Raw genomic sequence first — 23511 nt, 5'->3', positions numbered from 1 at the left:
TTAGATCTAAAAATTTTAAGTCTTGTGTCTTTTGTGTGCTTTTCTCTTTCATCATAAAATTCAAAATTCAAAAATTTTTATTTTTCTAACTAATTTTGAACAATTTTTTTTTCGAAAATCTTTTATAAAAATTCAATTTTCAATTTCAAAATATTTCCACTTTCTTTTATTTATTCCGTTTTTATTTTATTAAAAAAAAATATTTTTAACTTCTTTTTATTTATTCCATTTTTATTTATTTCATTGCTACATTCCAAACTATAAATTCTCAACTTGTATTCCATTATGGAAGTAAGTATGAGTGAACAGTCCAAGAGGACTCTGGGGTCATATGCAAACCCCACTACTGCTTCATATGGGAGTAGTATCTGTATACCCTCCATTGGAGTGAGTAGCTTTGAGCTGAATCCTCAGCTCATTATCATGGTGCAGCAAAGCTGCCAGTATTCTGGTCTTCCACATGAAGAACCTACAGAATTTCTAGCACAATTTCTGCAAATTGCTGATACAGTACATGATAAAGAAGTGGATCAGGATGTCTACAGATTATTATTGTTTCCATTTGCTGTAAAAGATCAAGCTAAGAGGTGGTTAAATAACCAGCCTAAGAACAGCATAAAAACATGGAAACAGCTGTCAGAAAAATTCTTGAATCACTATTTCCCTCCCAAACGGATGACACAGCTAAGACTAAGCATCCAAGGCTTCAAACAAGGAGATAATGAATCCCTTTATGATGCATGGGAGAGATACAGAGAGATGCTAAGAAAATGCCCCTCTGAAATGTTTTCAGAATGGGTGCAATTAGACATCTTTTACTATGAGCTTACAGAAAAAGCTCAGATTTCTCTAGACCACTCAGCTGGTGGATCTATATACATGAGAAAAACAATTGAAGAAGCTCAAGAGCTTATTGATACAGTTGCCAGAAATCAGCATCTGTATCTAAACAGTGAATCTTCCATGAAAGAAGAAGCTAAAACAGTAACTGCAGGACTCAATCCGATGGATCAGGCTAATGAATTCAATCAGCAATTAGATTTTCTAACTCAGCAGCTAGCCGAATTCAAGGAAATATTACAGGAAACAAGAATGGCTAACAGGAACATGGAAGCACAACTAAAGCAGACAGAAAAGCAACTGTCAAAGCATATAACAGAAGAATGCCAAGCAGTTCAATTAAGAAGTGGGAAAACATTAAATACCTCACTTCAAGGTAGCAAGAAGACAGGAAATAAACAAATGGCTACTAAAAATCCCTCTGAGGACAAGCAGAGCCCAGAAAGGGATAAAGCTGGCGCTGAACGCCCAAACCATGCTTATTCCTGGCGTTCAACGCCAGAAACAAGCATGGATCTGGCGTTGAACGCCCAAAAGGAGCATGGTTCTGGCGTTCAAACGCCAGTAACAAACAAGGAAGTGGCGTTTGACGCCACTCCAGCTCCTACCACTAGCATTCAAATGCCAGTGGGGAATCAGTCACATACAAGTGCTGACCTTTCTAAAAAGGCTTCCCAACCCACTTCTGTAGGTAATAAAACTGCAGCAACTAAGGTTGAGGAATACAAAGCCAAAATGCCTTATCCTCAAAAACTCCGCCAGGCGGAACAGGATAAGCAATTTGCCCGCTTTGCAGACTATCTCAGGACTCTTGAAATAAAGATCCCGTTTGCAGAAGCACTTGAGCAAATACCCTCTTATGCTAAGTTCATGAAAGAGATCTTAAGTCATAAGAAGGATTGGAGGGAAACTGAAAAAGTTTACCTCACTGAAGAATGCAGTGCAGTCATTCTGAAAAGCTTACCTGAGAAGCTTAAAGATCCTGGGAGCTTTATGATACCATGTACATTAGAAGGTGTTTGTACCAAGCAAGCTTTATGTGATCTTGGGGCAAGTATCAACCTAATACCTGCATCTACTATCAGGAAGCTTGGTTTAGCTGAAGAAATTAAACCAACCAGGATATGTCTTCAACTTGCTGATGGCTCCATTAAATACCCATCAGGCGTAATTGAAGACATGATTGTCAAGGTTGGGCCATTTGCCTTTCCTACTGACTTTGTGGTGCTGGAAATGGAAGAGCACAAGAGTGCAACTCTCATTCTAGGAAGACCTTTCCTAGCAACTGGCCGAACCCTCATTGATGTCCAAAAAGGGGAAGTAACCTTGAGAGTCAATGAGGAGGAGTTCAAGTTGAATGTTGTTAAAGCCATGCAACATCCAGACACCCCAAATGACTGCATGAGTGTTGATCTTATTGATTCTCTGGTAAGAGAGGTCAATATGGCTGAGAGTCTCGAATCAGAGCTAGAGGACATCTTTAAAGATGTTCAGCCTGATTTGGAGGAATCAGAAAAGATAATAGAACCTCTGAAAATCCCTCAAGAAGAGGAGAAACCTCCAAAACCCGAGCTCAAACCATTGCCACCATCCCTGAAATATGCATTTCTGGGAGAAGGTGAAACCTTTCCTGTAATTATAAGCTCTACCTTAGAGCCACAGGAAGAGGAAGCACTAATTCAAGTGCTAAGGACGCACAAGACAGCTCTTGGGTGGTCCATTAGTGATCTTAAGGGCATCAGCCCAGCCAGATGCATGCACAAAATCTTGTTGGAGGATGACGCCAAACCAGTGGTTCAACCACAAAGGCGGCTGAACCCAGCTATGAAAGAAGTGGTGCAAAAAGAGGTCACTAAATTACTAGAGGCTGGGATTATTTATCCTATTTCTGACAGCCCCTGGGTGAGCCCTGTCCAAGTTGTCCCTAAAAAGGGTGGCATGACAGTGGTTCATAATGAAAAAAATGAACTGGTTCCTACAAGGACAGTTACAGGGTGGCGTATGTGCATTGATTACAGAAGGCTCAATACAGCTACCAGAAAGGATCATTTTCCTTTACCATTCATAGACCAGATGCTAGAAAGACTAGCAGGTCATGAATACTACTGCTTCCTGGATGGATATTCAGGTTATAATCAAATTGCAGTAGATCCCCAGGATCAGGAGAAAACAGCCTTCACATGTCCATCCGGAGTATTTGCATACAGAAGGATGCCATTTGGCCTGTGCAATGCACCTGCAACCTTTCAGAGGTGCATGCTCTCAATTTTCTCTGATATGGTGGAAAAATTTCTGGAAGTCTTCATGGATGACTTTTCAGTATTTGGAGACTCATTCAGCTCCTGCCTTAACCATTTAGCACTTGTTCTGAAAAGATGCCAAGAGACTAATCTGGTTTTAAACTGGGAAAAATGTCACTTTATGGTGACTAAAGGAATTGTCCTTGGGCACAAAATTTCGAACAAGGGGATAGAGGTGGACCAAGCTAAGGTAGAAGTAATTGAAAAATTACCACCACCTGCTAATGTTAAGGCAATCAGAAGCTTTCTGGGACATGCAGGGTTCTATAGGAGGTTTATAAAGGATTTTTCAAAAATCGCCAAACCTCTGAGCAACCTGCTAGCTGCAGACACGCCATTCATCTTTAATGAAGAGTGTCTGCAGGCATTTGAAACTCTGAAAGCTAAATTGGTTACAGCACCAATCATCTCTGCACCAGACTGGACATTACCATTTGAACTAATGTGTGATGCCAGTGACCATGCCATTGGTGCAGTGTTGGGACAAAGGCATGACAAGCTTCTGCATGTCATTTACTATGCCAGCCGTGTGCTAAATGATGCACAGAAGAATTACACAACCACAGAAAAAGAGCTACTTGCAGTGGTTTACGCCATTGACAAATTTAGATCCTACTTAGTAGGATCAAAAGTGATTGTGTACACTGATCATGCTGCTCTTAAATATCTACTCACAAAGCAGGATTCAAAACCCAGACTCATCAGATGGGTGTTGCTTCTGCAAGAGTTTGATATAGAAATAAGAGACAGAAAAGGGACAGAAAACCAAGTAGCAGATCACCTATCCCGAATAGAGCCAGTGGAAGGGACGTCCCTCCCTCTCACTGAAATTTCTGAAACCTTTCCGGATGAGCAATTACTAGCCGTCCAGGAAGTGCCATGGTTTGCAGACATTGCGAACTATAAGGCAGTGAGATTCATACCCAAAGAGTACAGTAAAGTGCAATCAAAGAAATTAATCACAGATGCAAAATACTATCTCTGGGATGAACCATATCTCTTTAAGAGATGTGCAGACGGAGTAATCCGTAGATGTGTGCCTAAAGAAGAAGCACAGAAGATCCTTTGGCATTGCCATGGATCACAGTATGGAGGACATTTTGGAAGTGAACGAACAGCCACAAGAGTCCTCCAAAGTGGCTTCTACTGGCCTACTCTCTATAAAGATTCCCGAGCATTTGTGCTTAACTGTGATAGTTGCCAAAGATCAGGCAACCTGCCTCACAGTTATGCCATGCCTCAACAAGGAATCTTGGAGATTGAGTTGTTTGATGTATGGGGCATTGACTTCATGGGACCTTTCCCACCATCATACTCAAACACCTATATTCTGGTGGCAGTGGATTATGTATCCAAATGGGTGGAGGCTATTGCAACACCCACTAATGACACTAAAACAGTGTTAAAGTTCCTCCAGAAACATATCTTCAGCAGATTTGGTGTCCCTAGAGTGTTAATCAGTGATGGGGGCACTCATTTCTGTAATAAACAGCTTTATTCTGCTCTGGTACGTTATGGAGTCAACCACAGGGTAGCTACTCCATATCACCCACAAACTAATGGGCAGGCTGAAGTCTCAAATAGAGAACTTAAAAGAATCCTGGAACGGACTGTAATTAACCGTAGAAAGGATTGGGCAAGAAGCTTGGATGATGCTCTGTGGGCATACAGAACAGCATTTAAGACCCCTATAGGGACCTCTCCATACCAGCTTGTGTATGGAAAGGCATGTCACTTGCCAGTGGAACTGGAACACAAGGCCTACTGGGCAACCAGATTCCTAAACCTTGATGCCAAGTTAGCTGGAGAAAAACGATTGCTCCAACTAAATGAGCTAGAGGAATTTAGACTCAATGCTTTCGAGAATGCAAAAATTTACAAAGAGAAAGCAAAAAGATGGCATGATAAGAAATTGTCATCCAGAGTCTTTGAGCCAGGGCAGAAAGTTCTGTTATTCAATTCTAGGCTCAAATTATTCCCTGGGAAATTAAAATCCCGGTGGAGAGGTCCATATGTAATTACAAATGTATCACCATATGGATACGTAGAGCTTCAGGATAATGAATCTAACAAAAGGTTCATTGTTAATGGACAGAGAGTTAAACATTATCTTGAAGGCAATTTTGAGCAAGAATGCTCAAAACTGAGACTTGATTAAAAGCTCAGTAATAGTCCAGCTAATGACATTAAAGAAGCGCTTGCTGGGAGGCAACCCAGCCAATCACAAAATTTAATTTTATTCGTTTTACAGGTAGATGCTACAGTATCTTCAAAAGGTGAAATAGCAATTGGTTGAAGTCACAGAGTTACAGGGAAATTTGGAAGCTCACTGGCGTGAAAAAGCCAGTGAGAAACATTTTGGGCGTTTAACGCCCAAAAGAAGCACCCACTGGGCGTTTAACGCCAGTAAGGGTAGCCTTCTGGGCGTTAAACGCCAGAAAGGAGCATCTTCTGGGCGTTAAACGCCAGAAAGATGCACCTTCTGGGCGTTTAACGCCAATCTGCTAGCATTCTGGGCGTTTAGAAAAACGCCCAGTAAAGAAGGACTTCCTGGCGTTCAACGCCAGAAAGAAGCATCACATGGGCGTTGAACGCCCAGGAGAAGCAACATGTGGGCGTTAAACGCCCAAACCATGCACCATGTGGGCGTTTAACGCCAGGATGATGGGAGGAGGTACAATTCGTTTTTCTTCATAATTTTTCAAAATTTTTAAGTTTCAATTCATGATTTCTTGCATAAACATGTTTCAAAATGTCATCCTTCAAAATCAAATTGGTTTTCTAAAGAACCCTAATTTCTAAAATCCCTTTTTCAAAAATATCAAATGTATCTTAATTCATAAACATAAATCTTTTTCCAATCCAATTCTTTTTCAAATATTTTTAATTTCTTCTCATATCTTTTTCAACTCATCTTATCTTTATTTGAAAAATGCCTTTCCTTCTACTCCTCTCCTTTCCTTTCTTTTGCTTGAGGACAAGCAAACCTCTAAGTTTGGTGTGATTTGCCATGATCACTGAGCTAAAACTCATTAAAATCATGGCACCTAAGAGAACAGGAAGAGCAAGGATGTGAACTTAAGGGAGCTGAAGCGTCAGAAATTAATTCTTGAAGGCACCCTACAGACTAGAGGAACATCCACTTCCCAAAATACAGGTTGTTAAATTCTAATTCTAGCTTTAACTCTGTGATAGTATTATTATAGGATTTTACCTTAGAAGTTATATAGGAGTAGTAGTAATTAGCATATCTATTTTGGTTTTATTTCCAACTAAGTTATAATTTATTTTTCCCATCATCATCAAACATGAATAAAATAGTAGATTTGTAGAATAAAGAGGCAATTTAATTTTTTTCGAGTTCTTAATAAGGAAAATTCTAATTATTTATATGTGGTGGCAATACTTTTTGTCTTCTGAATGAATGCTTGAACAGTGCATATTTTTTATCTTGTTGTTTATGAATGTTAAAATTGTTGGCTCTTGAAAGAATGATGAACAAAGAGAAATGTTATTGATGATCTGAAAAATCATGAAATTGATTCTTGAAGCAAGAAAAAGCAGTGAAAAAAGCAAAAGCTTGTGAAAAAAAAAAGTGGCGAAAAAAATAGAAAGAAAAAGAAAAAGCAAGCAGAAAAAGCCAATAGCCCTTAAAACCAAAAGGCAAGGGTAAAAAGGATCCAAGGCTTTGAGCATCAATGGATAGGAGGGCCCAAGGAAATAAAATCCAGGCCTAAGCGGCTAAATCAAGCTGTCCCTAACCATGTGCTTGTGTCATGAAGGTCCAAGTGAAAAGCTTGAGACTGAGTGGTTAAAGTCGTGATCCAAGGCAAAAAGAGTGTGCTTAAGAGCTCTGGACACCTCTAACTGGGGACTCTAGCAAAGCTGAGTCACAATCTGAAAAGGTTCACCCAGTTATGTGTCTGTGGCATTTGTGTATCCGGTGGTAATACTGGAAAACAAAGTGCTTAGGGCCACGGCCAAGACTCATAAAAGTAGCTGTGTTCAAGAATCAACATACTAAACTAGGAGAGTCAATAACACTATCTGAATTCTGAGTTCCTATGGATGCCAACCATTCTGAATTTCAAAGGATAAAGTGAGATGCCAAAACTATTCAGAGGCAAAAAGCTACAAGCCCCGCTCATCTAATAAGAATCTGAGCTTCACTTAAAACTCTGAGATATTATTGCTTCTTTATTTCTGTTAAAACCTATTTTATTTATCTAGTTGCTTGAGGACAAGCAACAGTTTAAGTTTGGTGTTGTGATGAGCGGATATTTTATACGCTTTTTGGGGGTAATTTCATGTAGATTTTAGTATGTTTTAGTTAGTTGTTAGTAAAATAATATTAGTTTTTAGGCAAAAATCATATTTCTGGACTTTACTATGAGTTTGTGTATTTTTCTGTGATTTCAGGTATTTTCTGGCTGAAATTGAGGGAGCTGAGCAAAAATCTGACTTAGGCTGAAAAAGGACTGCTGATGCTGTTGGATCCTGACCTCCCTGCACTCGAAATGGATTTTCTGGAGCTACAGGAGTCCAATTGGCGCGCTCTCAACGGCGTTGGAAAGTAGACATCCAGGGCTTTCCAGCAATATATAATAGTCCATACTTTGAGCGAGGATAGATGACGTAACTTGGCGTTAAACGCCAAGTTCATGCTGCTGTCTGGAGTTAAACGCCAGAAAAACGTCATTATCCGGAGTTGAACGCCCAAAACACGTCATAACCTGAAGTTTGACGCCAAGAAAGGCCTTTGCACGTGGAAAGCTTTAGTCTCAGCCCCAGCACACACCAAGTGGGCCCCAGAAGTGGATTTCTGCACCAATTATCTTAGTTTATTCATTTTCTGTAACCCTAGGTTATTAGTTTACTATTTAAACAACTTTTACAGACATTTCTTGGACCTCATGACATTTTCAGATCTGAATTACATACTTTGTGACGGCATGAGTCTCTAAACCCCATTGTTGGGGGTGAGGAGCTCTGCAGCGTCTCGATGATTTAATACAATTCCTTTGTTTTCCATTCAAACACGCTTGTTCTTATCTAAGATGTTTATTCGCGCCTAACTGTGGAGAAGGTGATGATCCGTGACACTCATCACCTTCCTCAATCCATGAACGTGTGCCTGACAACCACCTCCGTTCTACATCAGACTGAATGAATATCTCTTAGATTCCCCAACAGAATCTTCGTGGTATAAGCTAGATGGATGGCGACATTCATGAGAATCCGGAAAGTCTAAACCTTGTCTGTGGTATTCCGAGTAGGATTCCGGGATTGAATGACTGTGACGTGCTTCAAACTTTAACCTGCTGGGCGTTAGTGACAGACGCAAAAGAGTGATTCTATTCCAGTAGGAGCGGGAACCAACCGGTGATTAGCCGTACTGTGACAGAGTGCGTGAGCATAGTTTTCACTGCGAGGATGGAAAGTAGCTACTGACAATGGTGACACCCTACATAGAGCTTGCCATGGAAGGAACCTGCGTGTGAGAAGAGGATTTCAAGGAAGAGTTGAAATTGGAGGACAAAGCATCTCCAAAACTCCAACATATTTCTCAGTGCTGCAAATCAAAGTAACATTGTTCCCTCTTTTATCAATTTCAGTAATTTCACTTTTAATCCAATTAATCCTATTGATATCCTGACTAAGATTAATAAAATAAATATTGATTGCTTCAAACCAATAATCTCTGTGGATTCGACCCTTACTCACGTAAGGTATTACTTGGACGACCCAGTACACTTGCTGGTCAGTTGAACGGATTTGTGAGCTTCTCTAATCAGTTAGTTAAATTAGTTCTCCTTGGCACATGCCAAGGAGCCATTAATTAAAGAACACAATTTCGTCCACCAGTCATCAGGAGACTGAATGAAATACAAAAATTCTTAAACTATGGTCGGTTTTCTTTTCAAGCTTGAAAATGAATTATTTGAGGAACTGGAATCAATCTTAGAGCAAGAAAAACTGTTGTGGCTCCAAAAATCAAAGCAGATGTGGATTACAAATGGTGATAGGAACACTGGTTTCTACCATGCAAAAGCCATTATGAGAAGAAGGAAAAATCGCATCATCATGTTGAGAAGCAGTGATGGAGAATGATGTGATGATATGGAGATTCTGAAAAACTTAGTCAGAAATTTTTTTATAAATTTTTATAAAGAAGAGCCTAATGGAAGGTCCATTCTCAGCACCATGCTAATTTATCCCCCTCTGGCAGAGGCACACAGAAAAGAAATGGAAGCAAACATCACTTATCAAGAAATCAAGGAAGCTCTTTTTGGCATTGGCTCGTTCAAAGTGCCGGAAAAAATGGCTTCCCTGCATATTTCTTCAAAAAACACTGGCATGTCTTGCAAGACTCTTTCTATGTCTATATTAATCACTTATGGCAGCTTCCAAAAGCTATAAATAAAGTGAACACATTGCTAGTCCTGATCTATAAAGTCTCTCAACTGGAGTTCATCTCACAGTTTTGTCCAATAGCCCTATACAATGTGGCTTATAAGTGTGTATCTAAAATCATTGTATCTATAATTAAACATTTTCTAGCAGGCAGATCAACTTCGAACCAGTCAAATTTTGCACCCAAGACGCATGATACATGATAATATCGTTATAAAAAAGGAGATGACTCATAACATGCAGAAGATAAAAGGCGTGAGGTCGTTCATGACAATAAAAATTGACTTTGCTAAAACCTATGATTGTTTAGACTAGAATTTTATCTATAACTATCTTAAGAGTTTGGTATACCTCAACACTTGAGAAGTATCATTATGGCAAGAGTAAAGTCTGTTTTATATAAAGTGTTCTAGAATGGTTGTAAGCATGAACGTTTCATCCCTCAGCGCGGTATTAGACAAAGAGACCCAATTTCACCCTATCTCTTTATCATTACCATGGATAAGTTATCCCAACTTATAGAGAAAAAAGTGCAAAAAAATTTCTAGAACCTAATGAAAGTAGGGAGACTTGATCCATAAATCTCACATCTTCTTTTTGCCAACAATCTTCTACTTTTTGCAGAGGCGACCAGGGAACAAATGAGATGATCAAGGATGTTTTAGAAGTCTTCAGAATGACATCAAGATTTAGAGTGAATGAGATGAAGACTTCCATCCTTTTCTCTAGGAATGTGGACCAGTGTACTAGAGAGGCACTCAAGGCCACCTTATTGAAATGAAAAACTTGGGGAGATATCTGGGTGTCATGCTCACAAATGGCCAAAAAGACAAGGATAAATTCAAGAACATTATTGATCGAGTTGCTGATAAACTTGCAGGGTGGAAGGGAAGCTGCCTATCTTTTGCAAGGAGGGTTACTCTTGGCTTAATCAGTCATTAGCCCATTCCTAAATTTTGATATGATGCATATGAGGATACCTAGGAGAATATGTGGTGAAATAGAAAAACTCCAAAAGAAATTCATATGGAGTGGGGACATTGAGAAAAGAAGCATACATGTTGTAAACTGAGACACTTTTGTAAACCAAAGTGTATGAGGGGGCATAGGCTTCAAAAGGTTGGGTATCATAAATGATACTTTTCTCTTGAAATTTTTTTGGAGACTAAACACTGAATAAGAGGCATTATGGTCAAGGATTCTCATTCGCTTATATAGGAGAAATAAAAATTTTCTGCATGAGATGAAGGTATGTTTTGCAGACTCTTCCTTATAGAAAGATTTAGTAAAGATTAAAGACATCTTTAGACAGCATATATCCTTTTTAGTAGGGAATAGAGAATCAATTCTTCTTTGAAAAGATAACTGGATTCAAAATGAGGAACCATTGCTAATGAACACAAAAACAACTATTAGTGACAATATGTTAGATATGCGAGTCAAGGAAGCTACGGCTAATAGTCAGTGGAATTTTAATTTACTGTAACAATTTCTTAATGAAGAAACCCTCAATAAAATCCAGAAAATACCACTACTGAATATAGAGTTGGGGTGATTTCTTGGGATGGAATCCCTCTACAAATGGCAATTTTTCGGTATCAAGCACGTACAGAATGCTCACAAACTATGAAAAAAAAAACTGATGAGGTTTAGAAAATCATTTGGGGATAGAAAAAATCTTAGAGAATCAAATATTTTACCTGAATTATTCTCCATCCACAAATCATAATAGCAAAAAAAAGAACACATCTCTTTGACGTAAGTGCTGCTTGCCATAGATATCCAGCCACAAAAGAGAGCGTGATACACCTGTTGCGAGACTGTCCCTGGCTTCATGGTTATGGACAACTATGATTCATCCCAACATATGAATGATTGTTTTTAGAGCCCCCTTTAATGCTTGGAGCAGGTGGAATCTCACTATGAATTTGAGCGTTGTTAAAAATAGTAATTGGGAATCTTACTTCTTAGTAACTTAATGGGGATTGTGTAAATGGAGAAATGAAGACATTTTTGCATCACCTCAGCGAAAGTCCTTTAGGCCAATGGCCTTTATTGTAGCACAGGTTCAAAATATTCTTATAACTTTTACTACTGAGAAGTAAGGTAGCCATCAAAAACTGAAAAGCCAAATCACTTGGCACCTACCCACAAAAGAGTGGACGAAGGTGAACACTGATGGTGCTGCGAAAAGGAATCCTGGAACCGCTAGATGTGGTGGACTACTTTGAAATTCACAAGGAAGATGGATTGCTGACTTCACAGCCAATATTGGCTACTGCAGTGCATTTCGAGTAGAACTATAAAGCGTATATTATGGGTTAAGAACAGCTTGGGATCTAGGGTTGAGAAGACTTATTCACGAAACATATTTAAAGGTTGTAGTTGAAGTGCTTAAGATGAATACTTCCATTGCAAAGCACCTGAATACTATGGTGAAAAAAATTGCAGAGCTACTGCAAAAAAATTAAAAGATTACCATACGACATACATACAGAGAAGGGAATAGAGCGATATATTTTTTGGCAAACAAAAGTTTTAAGATAGAGTCAGGATACCACTTCGTTGGTCAACCGAGTAGCAATCTTAAGATGATTCTTTTTTTATGAATATAAAGGAACTATTTTATCCCATTTAGTTTCTTCTTTGTAATTTTTCTATTTTCTAAACCTTCTCACCTCGTTTAAATACCAAAAAAATTAAATAAATTAAAATATCTAATTCATTTCGTTTTATAACAGATAAATTCGTCTAATTAATAACTTTTTAATAAGAGTTAATTTTTATCATGTTAAAACAAATAATTATTTTAACTTAAAAAATTTAATAAAGTATTTAGTGATTTTTATTTCATCAATTTCTTTTTTTGTTTGTAGGTATAATAATGTAAAAGATACTAAAAGATAGTAACACTAATGACAATCTAGTCCACTCTAATGCTCTATATCTACCAATTCATTCTATTATAGTCTATCCTCCATGAGAAATCTTATCATTCTTTCAAACTTCATTAAAAATAAGAAGAATGTCAATCAAGTAAACACGGAATTTCATAATCAAGTTTTACTCATTTAGGTATGGTTTTTATAGGTAAATAAATAAAAAAATTTACTAGATAGAATCTATCTCCAAAAAGAAAATTAGTTATGCAAACGCTCTCTTTCTAATGTTATATAAATTGTCCTATAATGTTATTATTTAGTTTTATACATAAATAGTCCTAGAGATAGAGATTTATTTGTTAAAATTTTTATTTAACACATAAATCATCTTAATATATAGTTATTTAAGTTTGTACATAAATAATTTAGAGTATCACGATTTATGTGCTAAATCCTAAATGTTTAACTCATTTTATACGTAAATTATCTTAAGATATCAGCTATTTACATTTGTACATAATAGTTCTATATGCTGCCACAATTTATGTATTAAAATTTTCAAACTCATTAATTTTGATATATAACAAAAAATAAATAAAAATTAATTGTGTTTTTTTACATATCTCAATATTTTTATTTATATTTTTTTGTTTATTTTGTTCAATTTTATTTAATTTTAACTTTCAAATTTTAATAAAAATTGATGGTTTCAGTGGCTAAGAGAATGTGGTTGAATCTTAACCCATTTTTTGCTTAGTAACACTTGCTTATCTTTTAAACAACTTCTGGTGATTTTTGTCTCGTCCCTAACCACGAGACTTTTCTTTTTGTCTCATCACTTGATACGAGATATTTTGCGGTTTTATTTCCTGGGCAGCAGAAACAGAAAATGGAGTAGAAGAGAAGAAAAATAACACCCAGATATATCCTGATTCAGCTACTAAGTGCAGTGCAGCCTACATCCAATCTCCATCACAACAATGATGGAATTTCACTATAATCTTCTTGATTACAGACTGTAAAGTGCTAATCCAACTTACAAGGAGATTCCTACAGAATCATGAAACACAACGCAGATGTACAAAAGAACTCTAAGGACATCTATGGCTTTTTCTTTTAATTTTGCACTCTCTGCCTTTTTTCGCTCTATGGCTTTTTCATATAAACCTCACTGTTTGCCTTTTTCCATGAGACTCAAGACATGACAAAATTAGATAGAAAAATTACAAAACAGAATACATTGAAGGAGAAGAAAATCTGTTAGCTCAGGTAGCTCTGAGAATTCTGTGCCTTGCACTCTCACACTTTCTCCTTGTTTTAAGCCCTGGCTGTTCACCCTTATATAGAGAAGGAGAAGCCTCCACGGTTGAAACCAAACAAACCAAGCTAAACTTCTTCTTCTTTAAAATATAACAGGTTCGGCCAAAGAGAGAAAAGAGATAACTCATGCAAAACCCCATCATGCAATTACCTCTAGTCCTTCCTTGGTCATCAATCTGGGCGCTCCATCCTTGGCTTGCTCTCCAAGATAAATTTCTGACCCTTGATACTTCATGATGAGGATAGCTTCATCTGCTCTAATTTCTGCCTCTTCCATCACGTAGCCACCCTAGCTACTTCCTGTGGTGGTTGAGCAGAATCAGAGACAAGTCATCCCTCCATGGATCTTCTCCTTGCTGGCCGAATCTCCTTCAACTATTTTTGGTATGAAGAAGCCAAAATCTCATCACCATATCTTACTATAAGTGATGAAAATCTTAGTCACTATATTTTTTATGTTTTCTTGCCATCATTGTGATGGTCTTTTGGCGTGTTTTTCCTTCTTTTCGGTAGCTTAATTTTTCTTTCATAGCTGTTGTGTAATGACCGAAAAAGATGAAGGAAAGAAATGAGAGAGAAGACAGAAATTTGAAAAGCATTGAATTAGGAAAGAGAATGAAATTAAATGAAATGATTCTCCCCTTGTTGAGTAGCATGTAGCATTAAGTGCTGCAATCAAATCAAATGCCTTTTTCTCTCTCATTGTTCTCATGCAATTAATGATAATTGAATGAATTTGGAATCCATCACATGGTAAAAGTTGAGATCCGTTGAAGGCATAAGGCAACAAAAACATTTGCTTTCCTTCTAACTTGGTTTCGGATCAAGCATTGTTGTATCCAACCAAGATTTGAGTTGGGCTAATGATAATGTTAATATAATTTGGCCCAAACAAAATTTAGTAATTCAGCCACACTTCATTGATTATTTTTGAACCAATGCTAAACAATAATTTACACTTGGGCTTGCAACATTTTTCTTTTATATTTGGCCCAATTAAAAACCTGCATCACAAAATTATTAATTTAACAAATAAGAGTTAGAATCAATTTAATAATTTTACAATTAATAAAATTAATAATGTTTAGTCATCACAAATTTAGAATTTTCCAAACTCATCAAAAACTAAAATTAAATTGAAAAGGATAGCTTGATTTTTTTTTGAGGATGTTATCAAAATTATATATATATATATATATATATATATATATATATATATATATATATATATATATATATATATAAAATCCTAATGTTGTATTTCTAAGCAGAATTAATAAAAAAAATATATATTATAATCACTTGTGGTATTTTTAATAATAAATAAAATAATAAGTTCATACAACTTTAAAAATGTATAAGTATTTATAATAATAATAATAATAAAAACTATTTTAGTCAAATTCAAAATAATAATAAGTTCATAAAAAAATTAGTAAAAGAATAAGAAATAAAAAATATTAAAATTATTAGTAGTTGAAAAACAAAACGTTACATAACTAACAAAAATTTATATTTTACACTTATATTTATAAAGATTTATACACATAAAACATATAATTTATAACTATATTTATTAGTGTTTATACATATAAATTAATATAGTTTGTATTTATATTTATCAAAATTTGTACATAATTCATAAAATTTATTTATTGAAAATAATTAAATATTTATACTAGTTAAATGTTGAAAATTACTCAAATCTACTGGTCTCCCAGATTTTTTAAAAAAGATTATCCATTTATGAATAAATGAGTTGATTGTTTTGTTTGATTCACAATGCGTCTTACTTTTTTTTAACATGTTTGAGAAAGAGTTCCAATATTTGAAAAAAAAATCAAGAGTATTGATAGAGATGCAAAGGAATATAATTAAAAAAAGTTACGACTTTTAATTTTAATTTTTTTATTTTAGATTATACTATTTTTCAAATTTAAAAGCTTTGATGAAATATAAACCGATTTAATTGATCTAATCATTTAAAATTTTTAACACATCTATTTAAAACATATTTTTATACTACTATATTTTAAGACAAGTAAATGAAATGAAGAAACAAAAAAAATTCTAATACTTTTTTTTTACTTTTAAACAAAATTTTTTTAAGACCTCACTTTTCATTAGTGTCGGAAAGCCATATGGCATAGCCACATGCTCTCCTCTCATTTAAACAATCTCAATTTTATATAAATAAATCGTGGTGAGTGTTCAACGGAATTTTTTCTTCATTAATCATCTCAAGACTCGAGCTGATAACTTTACATATTTATACATAAATTGTTATATGTGATGTGCTTAAACATTTATACATAAATAGTCCTAAGCCACTGAATTTTAATATTTGAGAATAAATTATCCTAGTCTAAGATGATTTATGTTTTTGTTTCTAAGACACACTATTCTGAAATAATTAATTCACATATCTGAATATTAAATATAACATAAATTATTCTAGAATACAATGATTTATATTTTAAATTACAGTAGTATTAAGAGACTAATATATTTTATAATTTATAGTCATTAATTAATTATTATTAATATTTTTAATAAAATGAGATTATATCTAATAATATAAAATTATATATTTTTTTAATAATTAAATATTGGCTAAATTTAATGAAAGTCTTAGCTACCATAGTTGTCAGAACCGAACCGGTGATCGAACCGGTCAGACTACTGAATCACTGAGTCACTAGTTCAACCGGTGGGTCACTGGTTGAACCGGTTAACCCGGTCCCACATAAGTAAAATGTATAAAATAACTAAAAACTTAAAAATTAAAAGTTAAAAAACATATCTCCAATAATATTTTAATAAACATTAAATCTCAAATCCTAAAAATAAGTAGTAATACGAGAATAAACATAAAATTTAGTACTATTAGTCTATTACATGAACAACTCAATTTAACATAATGAAAATAACAATTCATGGATTATATCCAAGGAGTAACTTCAAAGTCTGGATATCTTTCTTCATCTGATAAATCTGGAGCTACATCCTGATTGGTTTCATTCTGATTTGCATTTTTCACAGAAGTATTATTAGCTTCACCATCATCTCGATCATCTTCCAGATTCAATTCATCTAGCATTTCAATAATGTTTCACAAATCATAATCAATAATAAGGCAAAACATTTGGTTAAAGCATTACAAAATCATCCCTAACAACAACATACCCAAATCATCTAAAGCTGATTGAAGAGACATATTTGCAAGATCATTCCGTAAAGCATCAACTTCTTCAGGAGTTAAAAATGGTGGTGAATCTTCCATTATCCATTCCGAATGATCCTCAAATGCATCAAGACAAATTGGATCATAACTTTGCTTTCTCATTCGGTTCCTATATTATCAATTAACTTGATTATTCTTATTATGACTAAAAATTTTAAATAATGCCTTCAAGAAAGAATAATAAAAAGTACCTTTGTTGTAGCCTTAAGTTGTAATGAACATAAACAAGATCATTAAGCTTTTGATGCTCTAACCGATTCCTTTTCTTTGAGTGAATGTGTTCGAAAATGCTCCAGTTACGCTCACAACCTGAAGAACTGCAAGTTTGACTCAAAACACGAATTGCTAACTTTTGCAGGTTTGGTGCTCCACATCCATAAGATTCCCACCATTGATCTTAACATAAAAAGAAAACAATCACAATCATAAAAATCAAATCTTAAACATATCAAAATCATAAAAAACTAATTTTAATACAAAATTTACCAGGCATCACAGTGCTTCGCTCACGTATTGCAGACTGTCTCCCAAAGTCTCCTTCAGCATTCTTAAAGATTCTCTTCTCACTTGTCAATTTAGTAATCAAATCAGCATCACCGTAAGCATACCTCTCAATCACATCTAGTAGGCCAGAAATTGTGTCTTTGTGCTTGTCAAATTCTGCAGAATTAAATCGAAGAGCTGGATTTAACCAATAACCAGCAGCATGAAGGTTTCTTTTAAGTTGTAAATCCCAACGTGAATCTAAAATCTTCAAATAAGGTTCAACAACCCTCTTTCTTTTTTGAAACCTCTTCACCATGTCTTCCCTAGCCTTATACATAGCTTGATAAAGGAAACCCATTGCAGCTCTATCTTCACTATCCACAATACGCAATACATGAACAAGTGGCTCCGTAAGCTTAACAATATCAGTGCATTGATTCCAAAATTTAGAATCTAAGACTTGATCCACAAACTTTTTTGCTTTGGCTTCTTTAGAGTAAGCTGAACTTGTCCATTCTCTAGATGTCACCATAGCTCTCAATGCATCCTTTTGAGCCAAAATACTTTGCAAAGCAATGAAATTAGTGGCGAATCGAGTTGGAGCTGGACGAAGTATTTCTCGGACGCTTGTGAACTGCCTCATCAAGTACAAAGGATGGCAGTAATTATAGATATATTTCGTAATCATTGAAGCTTGTGACACAGTTTCAGTCACTTCCACAAACTTCCCAATATCCTGCAACATCAGATTAATACAATGTGCCGCACAAGGAGACCAATACAATCTAGGAAACTCCGATTCCAACAAAATAACACAACATCCCTAAGCAACTTAAACAAAGCCTCAGCAGTTTTCGAGATATGAGAAGCATCAACTGACTTTAGGAAAACAGTTCCTTTAGGGCAATAAACCAAGAAATTAATTAAAGTACGTCTACAACGATCAGTCCATCCATCAGCCATGATAGTACATCCAGTTTGTTTCCAAATCACATGATAACCTTCAATCATCTTCTTTACATCTTCAACCAATTTACTCAACAAATATCCACGAACTCTTTGGTAATTTGGCCCTTTATACCCTGCACCCATGTTTGCAATAGCATCAATCATCGGCTGATAATAAGCTGAATTAACCGCATTGAATGGCACAGAGGCATCCATCATCCATCTTGCAATAGCAATATCACACTTCTCCACAATTTCTTTTCTTTGGAGAACACTTTTAATACTTGGTTGAGCTCCAGGTGTTGCTGCCGGTGGAAAAAATGATTGTAATCCCTTGACTTGTTTTCCAACTCCCTTTCTAGAGCTAGGTGCTGGAATTCTTGATGCTTGTTGTTGTCGCATCTCATTACGTTCAATCTCATCAAATTCCCTTTCAACGTCATCACAAGCACCATAACTTTCTGCATATTCTTCTTGAGTTTTCCTTTTCTTGGTTCGAAGATCTTCAATGTTTTGATTGAATTGGTGTCTCACCACAGCTGGCACCTTTCGACATGCCTCAATATCTCCGCCTTTTCCAGCCAAATGATGCTTAACCCGGTTAATTCCTCCACCTCTAATAAGCTTCTCACAATAAATACATACCAAAGCAGTTTTTTCTTTATCCAAAACTTGTTTACAATGGCCCCATGCAGGATCAGTTTTTCCTCTGTTACTATTTTTTTTGGGTTCCAATTGTTGGATCAGGAGTTGATCCTTGTTCCTGAGAAGTTGGTGTTTTTGATGGTGTATTTGATGAAGCCATCCTAAATTCCTAATCAACCAGGATCCAGGACTAAATGACTAATCTCCAAGAATAATACACAACAATCCACTAAGGCACTAACTACTAAGAATAATATACAACAGCAACCAACAATGGATAATCAACAAACTGAACAGAAATAAAAAAATAAATCAAGAAACGAGAGATCAAACAGAAAAACATGTGGTCTTGTTCATGTTCTCATATGCCCGCATACAAAAATCAAACAGAAATCAAAGCATCAAACATACATGGATTAAAAAATTAAACAGAAATCAACAATCTAAATTAAACAGAAATCAACAACCTAAAATTATTTGAACAACCAACAATCTAAATTCTAACACAAATCAAACAGAACCAACATATGTAATCAATCTACAATAATCAATTAACTTCAAAAAATTAAAAAATTAAAAATACTTAGTTACTTACCTGGCTGGACGGCTGAACCCTGGACCTGGAGGAATGGAGCGACGAGCAGAGACCAGACTATAGAAGAGGGAGACCGGAGCGACGAGCAGAGAAGAGGGAGACCGAAGCGACGAGCAAAGAAGAGCGACGAGCAGTAGGCGACGATGGACCGTGGACGTGCTTTTGCCTTCTTGGCGGTGGTGAGTGGCGCACTGCTCTGGATGCGGTGGTGAGGTGAGTGCCGCGCTGGTTGAAGCTGAACGGGGCGACGAGGTGGCTGAGTGAGTGGCGCACTTCTCTATCTCTCAGCTCTCAGCTCTCATGGTGATGGTGGTCTCTCAAAGTTTGGGAATGGGAAGGGAAAGTGTGAAACAGGGAATGGAGGCTAGGGTTACAGCAGCGTTCTCACTTCACACTTCACAGCACTCAGCAGCAAGCTTTTTTTTTTTAAATAAAGAAACGACGTCGTTTCCAGCGTATAAAACAAAAAAAATTAATTTTCGAACCGGTCCGAGTTAAACGAAATCCGCCGGTTCTAACCAAACCCGGCCGGTTCAATATGAGTCTTTCCGGTTCGACTCCTTATCCGGTTAGATGACTCACTCGGATCGGTTATGGCACCGGTTCATCGGTTTTCCGGTCCGACCGGTCGGGTCGGTCCGGTTCTGACAACACTGTTAGCTACTGAAACTTTCTCTTTAAATTAAAGTTAGGAGCCTGAAAGTGAAACGATTATATAAATAATGAAAGAGGAAATTTATGTCTTTAAATTTTATTTAGGAGATTTATATAATTTTAGGATCTCTTTATGTTATTTATGTAAAAAATCTTTGGATGTAAAAAAGTTACACAAGAGAAAGTAAAAAGGAGGGATAGATAGAGAGAAGTGAGCAATCAGAGAAACACACACCATATTTAAAGGTTGATTTAGAGGTTCTCAAAGTAATTGGAGTATCACTATAATAACTTAGAGTTAAATTTTTATTAACTACAATCATATACTTCTTTCTCTTAATTTTAATTATAATTTTTATTTTATTTAATTTTATTATTAACAAACTTTACTGAATATTGATATAGCACATTTTGTAATTGGTAGTAATGAATTGATGTTATTTAATAATTTATGTTATGAACTATGAGTGTTTATAATTATTCTTAATGCTTTTGAATAACTGGCCAATATTTAAATGACTATTAATTTACAATGGTTTGAAAAAAGTTTGTAAACAGGACAAGTTATGATAAACATTCAAAATTAAACGGAAACTAGAGATAAAAAACTAAAAAATTTTGTTCATAGAGATATGTTTGTTAGATTTTTTTTCTCAAATAAAATAAAAAAATAATTAATTTCTCAAACTCCATTTTTTAGTTTTAATTATCAGGATGCGATTTTTTTTTTTGTAATTAGGGGGAGTTCGTCGTACCCCCGGCGAACTCTGTATAAATTATAGAGTTTGCCGGGATTACGGCGAACTATGTATATTATAGAATTTGCCGCAACCCCCGGCGAACTATATGTTGGATTTCAAAAATAAAAGCATGGTTGTTGGAGAGTAAATCATCAAAGCACAATATTGATTTTCATTTTTAAAATTGACATTTTCTCTATGATGTCAAGGAATTCATTGTTATCCATTTGTTACGATGGTGAAATAGTGTATGACGAAGAAGGTTCTATAGTTTTTGGATCCGGACAACCGATATTCACTTATATGACACCGGAGGTTGACAGTTTAACAGTTTTAAAGAATTTGATATTGTATTCCGTCGGACAGCAAGAGGAAAAAAGGGTGAAAAAGATTTACTATAGATATCCGACCGATGTAGATGGCAGTTTGTTTTATAAAAGGTATGTTATACTCGTATTGTCTCGGTTACTATTATATTTATGAGATCACGATTGTGAGAAATACGTTTGTTGTGTTGAATTAAGTACTGTTTGCGCGACGACGAGGACGTACGACTCATACAGTCATGACACAACTGATGGACAAATATTCATCTGTTGGAATTATTCGTGTATCTCGTTGAGGTGGGTAGTCGATGATCATCTGCAGATACTATCGATAATAGTCTATTGAGTGGAGCTGTTAGACGAACTATCAGAAGGACTATGGTGGACCTAAATATGCCACCTGAGAGTCAGGAGGGGTCTAATGTTGAAGCTTGTAATGTTGACTTGATGGACGATGGGGTTAAAAGTCATGATGGTTCTGCTATTAGAGATCCGATGATGGATCAATATGAAGTTAACCCCGATGACGTAGACGATGCCAATGAAGAACCAGCTGAAATTCCCGATGATGGTGATGAGGAAGAAGAGATGAACTACTACAGTGACACTCATATCGCTCTTACACAGACCGCCATCTCTCGGCCATATGACTGGCCGGATTATTTCACGAGGTTGAATATCAATGTAATGACTTTGAATTGGTCGTCTACCCAAGGAGGCCCTGAAGAGGATCCAAGCAATGAGTTTGAGATTGGACAACAATTTAAAGACAAGGAAGAAGTGATATTGGCAGTTAAGCAGTACAACATTAGGAGGGCTGTGGATTACAAGATAGTAGAGAGTGACCAGTTGAGGTACAATGCACAATGTATCCAATTTGGCACCGGTTGTAATTGGAGCATACTCATATCGTATCACCGAAAGCAAGAAAAGTGGGAGGTTAGGAGATACAAGGGGGCTCATTCTTGCATGCAAACTTCGATGGGACAAGACCATGGTAGGTTGGATTCGAAGGTGATTGTGCAATACATCTTCACGATGGTGAAAGTCGATCCAATAATTAGCATCAGGGTTCTCCAAGGAGGTGTGGAGAATCACTTTGGTTACAAGGCGTCCTATAGAAAGGTTTGGCTTGCAAAACAGAGAGTGATCGCCAGAATATATGGCGATTGGGAGGAATCATACAACGAGCTTCCTTGTTGGTTATTCGCGATGCAGATGTACTTGTCGGGTAAGATTTATTTCAATATTGGTTATTTTCGATTAAAAATATCAGATGTGTACAAGTAGGCAACTAAGTTTAGCTCTTTAGGTACTTGGGTGCAACTGATGACCCAGCCTTAGCCCGGTTCCATAGATACTGTCATGTTTCATCGGGTCTTTTGAACATTTCCACCGTGTGTTGAGGCTTTCAAGGATTGCAAGCCACTTATTTCTATTGATGGCACTCACCTATATGGTAAATACGGTGGGACCTTACTGATGGCGATAACGCAAGATGGGAACGCAAACATTCTGCCTATTGCATTTGCCATTATCGAGGGTGAGACAAAGGAGGCGTGGTCGTTCTTTCTGTTGTATTTGCGGGAGCATGTCACACCACACCCGAGCTCTTAGTGATTTCAGACAGACACAAATCCATTGATGGTGCATTGAACGCCTAGGGGAGTTTATGGAAACCACATCACGCCTTCCAAGGTTTTTTTACAAGACACATTGCAGCCAACTTCATGACCCACTTTAAGAACAAAGACATGAAGAAGGTTCTAATTAACGCAACGTATTCAAAGTCACAGTGTGAGTTTATGCATTATTTTGGCCGGCTAAGGGGCGAAAACGTGGCAATAACTAACTGGCTTGAGGAAATGCAATGGTCACAGTGGGCATAGTATGCTGATGAGGATCGTCGATTTGGTCACATGACGACGAATATATCCGAGTGCATTAATGCTGTGATGAAGGGGTCTTGCAATTTGCCGATCACCGCTCTCGTCAAGTCAAGTTATTTTTGATTGGGTGAACTTTATGCAGGGAAGGGTTCTGAGGCACTGGCCCAACTTTAAGTCGGTGCTAAATTCTCTCAAACGTTGGTGAATGCCATAGAATTCAACTCCAAG

General features: G+C 36.3%; 1 protein-coding gene across 1 annotated transcript; it reads right to left on the bottom strand.

Annotated features, from left to right (window-relative positions):
- Nucleotides 1-16697: 16697 nt before the first annotated feature.
- On the bottom strand, nucleotides 16698-21710 carry LOC112805843 (uncharacterized). The gene is made up of 6 exons (XM_072198297.1): nucleotides 21630-21710; nucleotides 18306-19058; nucleotides 17487-18222; nucleotides 17192-17396; nucleotides 16943-17109; nucleotides 16698-16849 (listed from the first exon to the last, which is right to left on the bottom strand). Exons 1-6 carry the CDS (start codon nucleotides 21708-21710, stop codon nucleotides 16698-16700), a joined length of 2094 nt encoding a protein of 697 aa, XP_072054398.1.
- Between the last annotated feature and the right edge of the window lie 1801 nt (nucleotides 21711-23511).

This window comes from Arachis hypogaea, chromosome 6 (genome assembly GCF_003086295.3).
Source record: "Arachis hypogaea cultivar Tifrunner chromosome 6, arahy.Tifrunner.gnm2.J5K5, whole genome shotgun sequence".
In the NCBI taxonomy this organism is placed as follows: Eukaryota; Viridiplantae; Streptophyta; class Magnoliopsida; order Fabales; family Fabaceae; genus Arachis; species Arachis hypogaea.
This window is presented reverse-complemented; position numbering and strand designations above follow the sequence as displayed.

Coding starts and splice junctions, on each gene's coding strand:
- LOC112805843 (XM_072198297.1), bottom strand. CDS start 21,710: ATGATCATCGACTACCCACCTCAACGAGATACACGAATAATTCCAACA. Junction 18,223..18,305: donor TGTTTAAGTTGCTTAGGGAT/GTTGTGTTATTT, acceptor CTGATGTTGCAG/GATATTGGGAAGTTTGTGGA. Junction 16,850..16,942: donor ATCAGCTTTAGATGATTTGG/GTATGTTGTTGT, acceptor TTGAAATGCTAG/ATGAATTGAATCTGGAAGAT.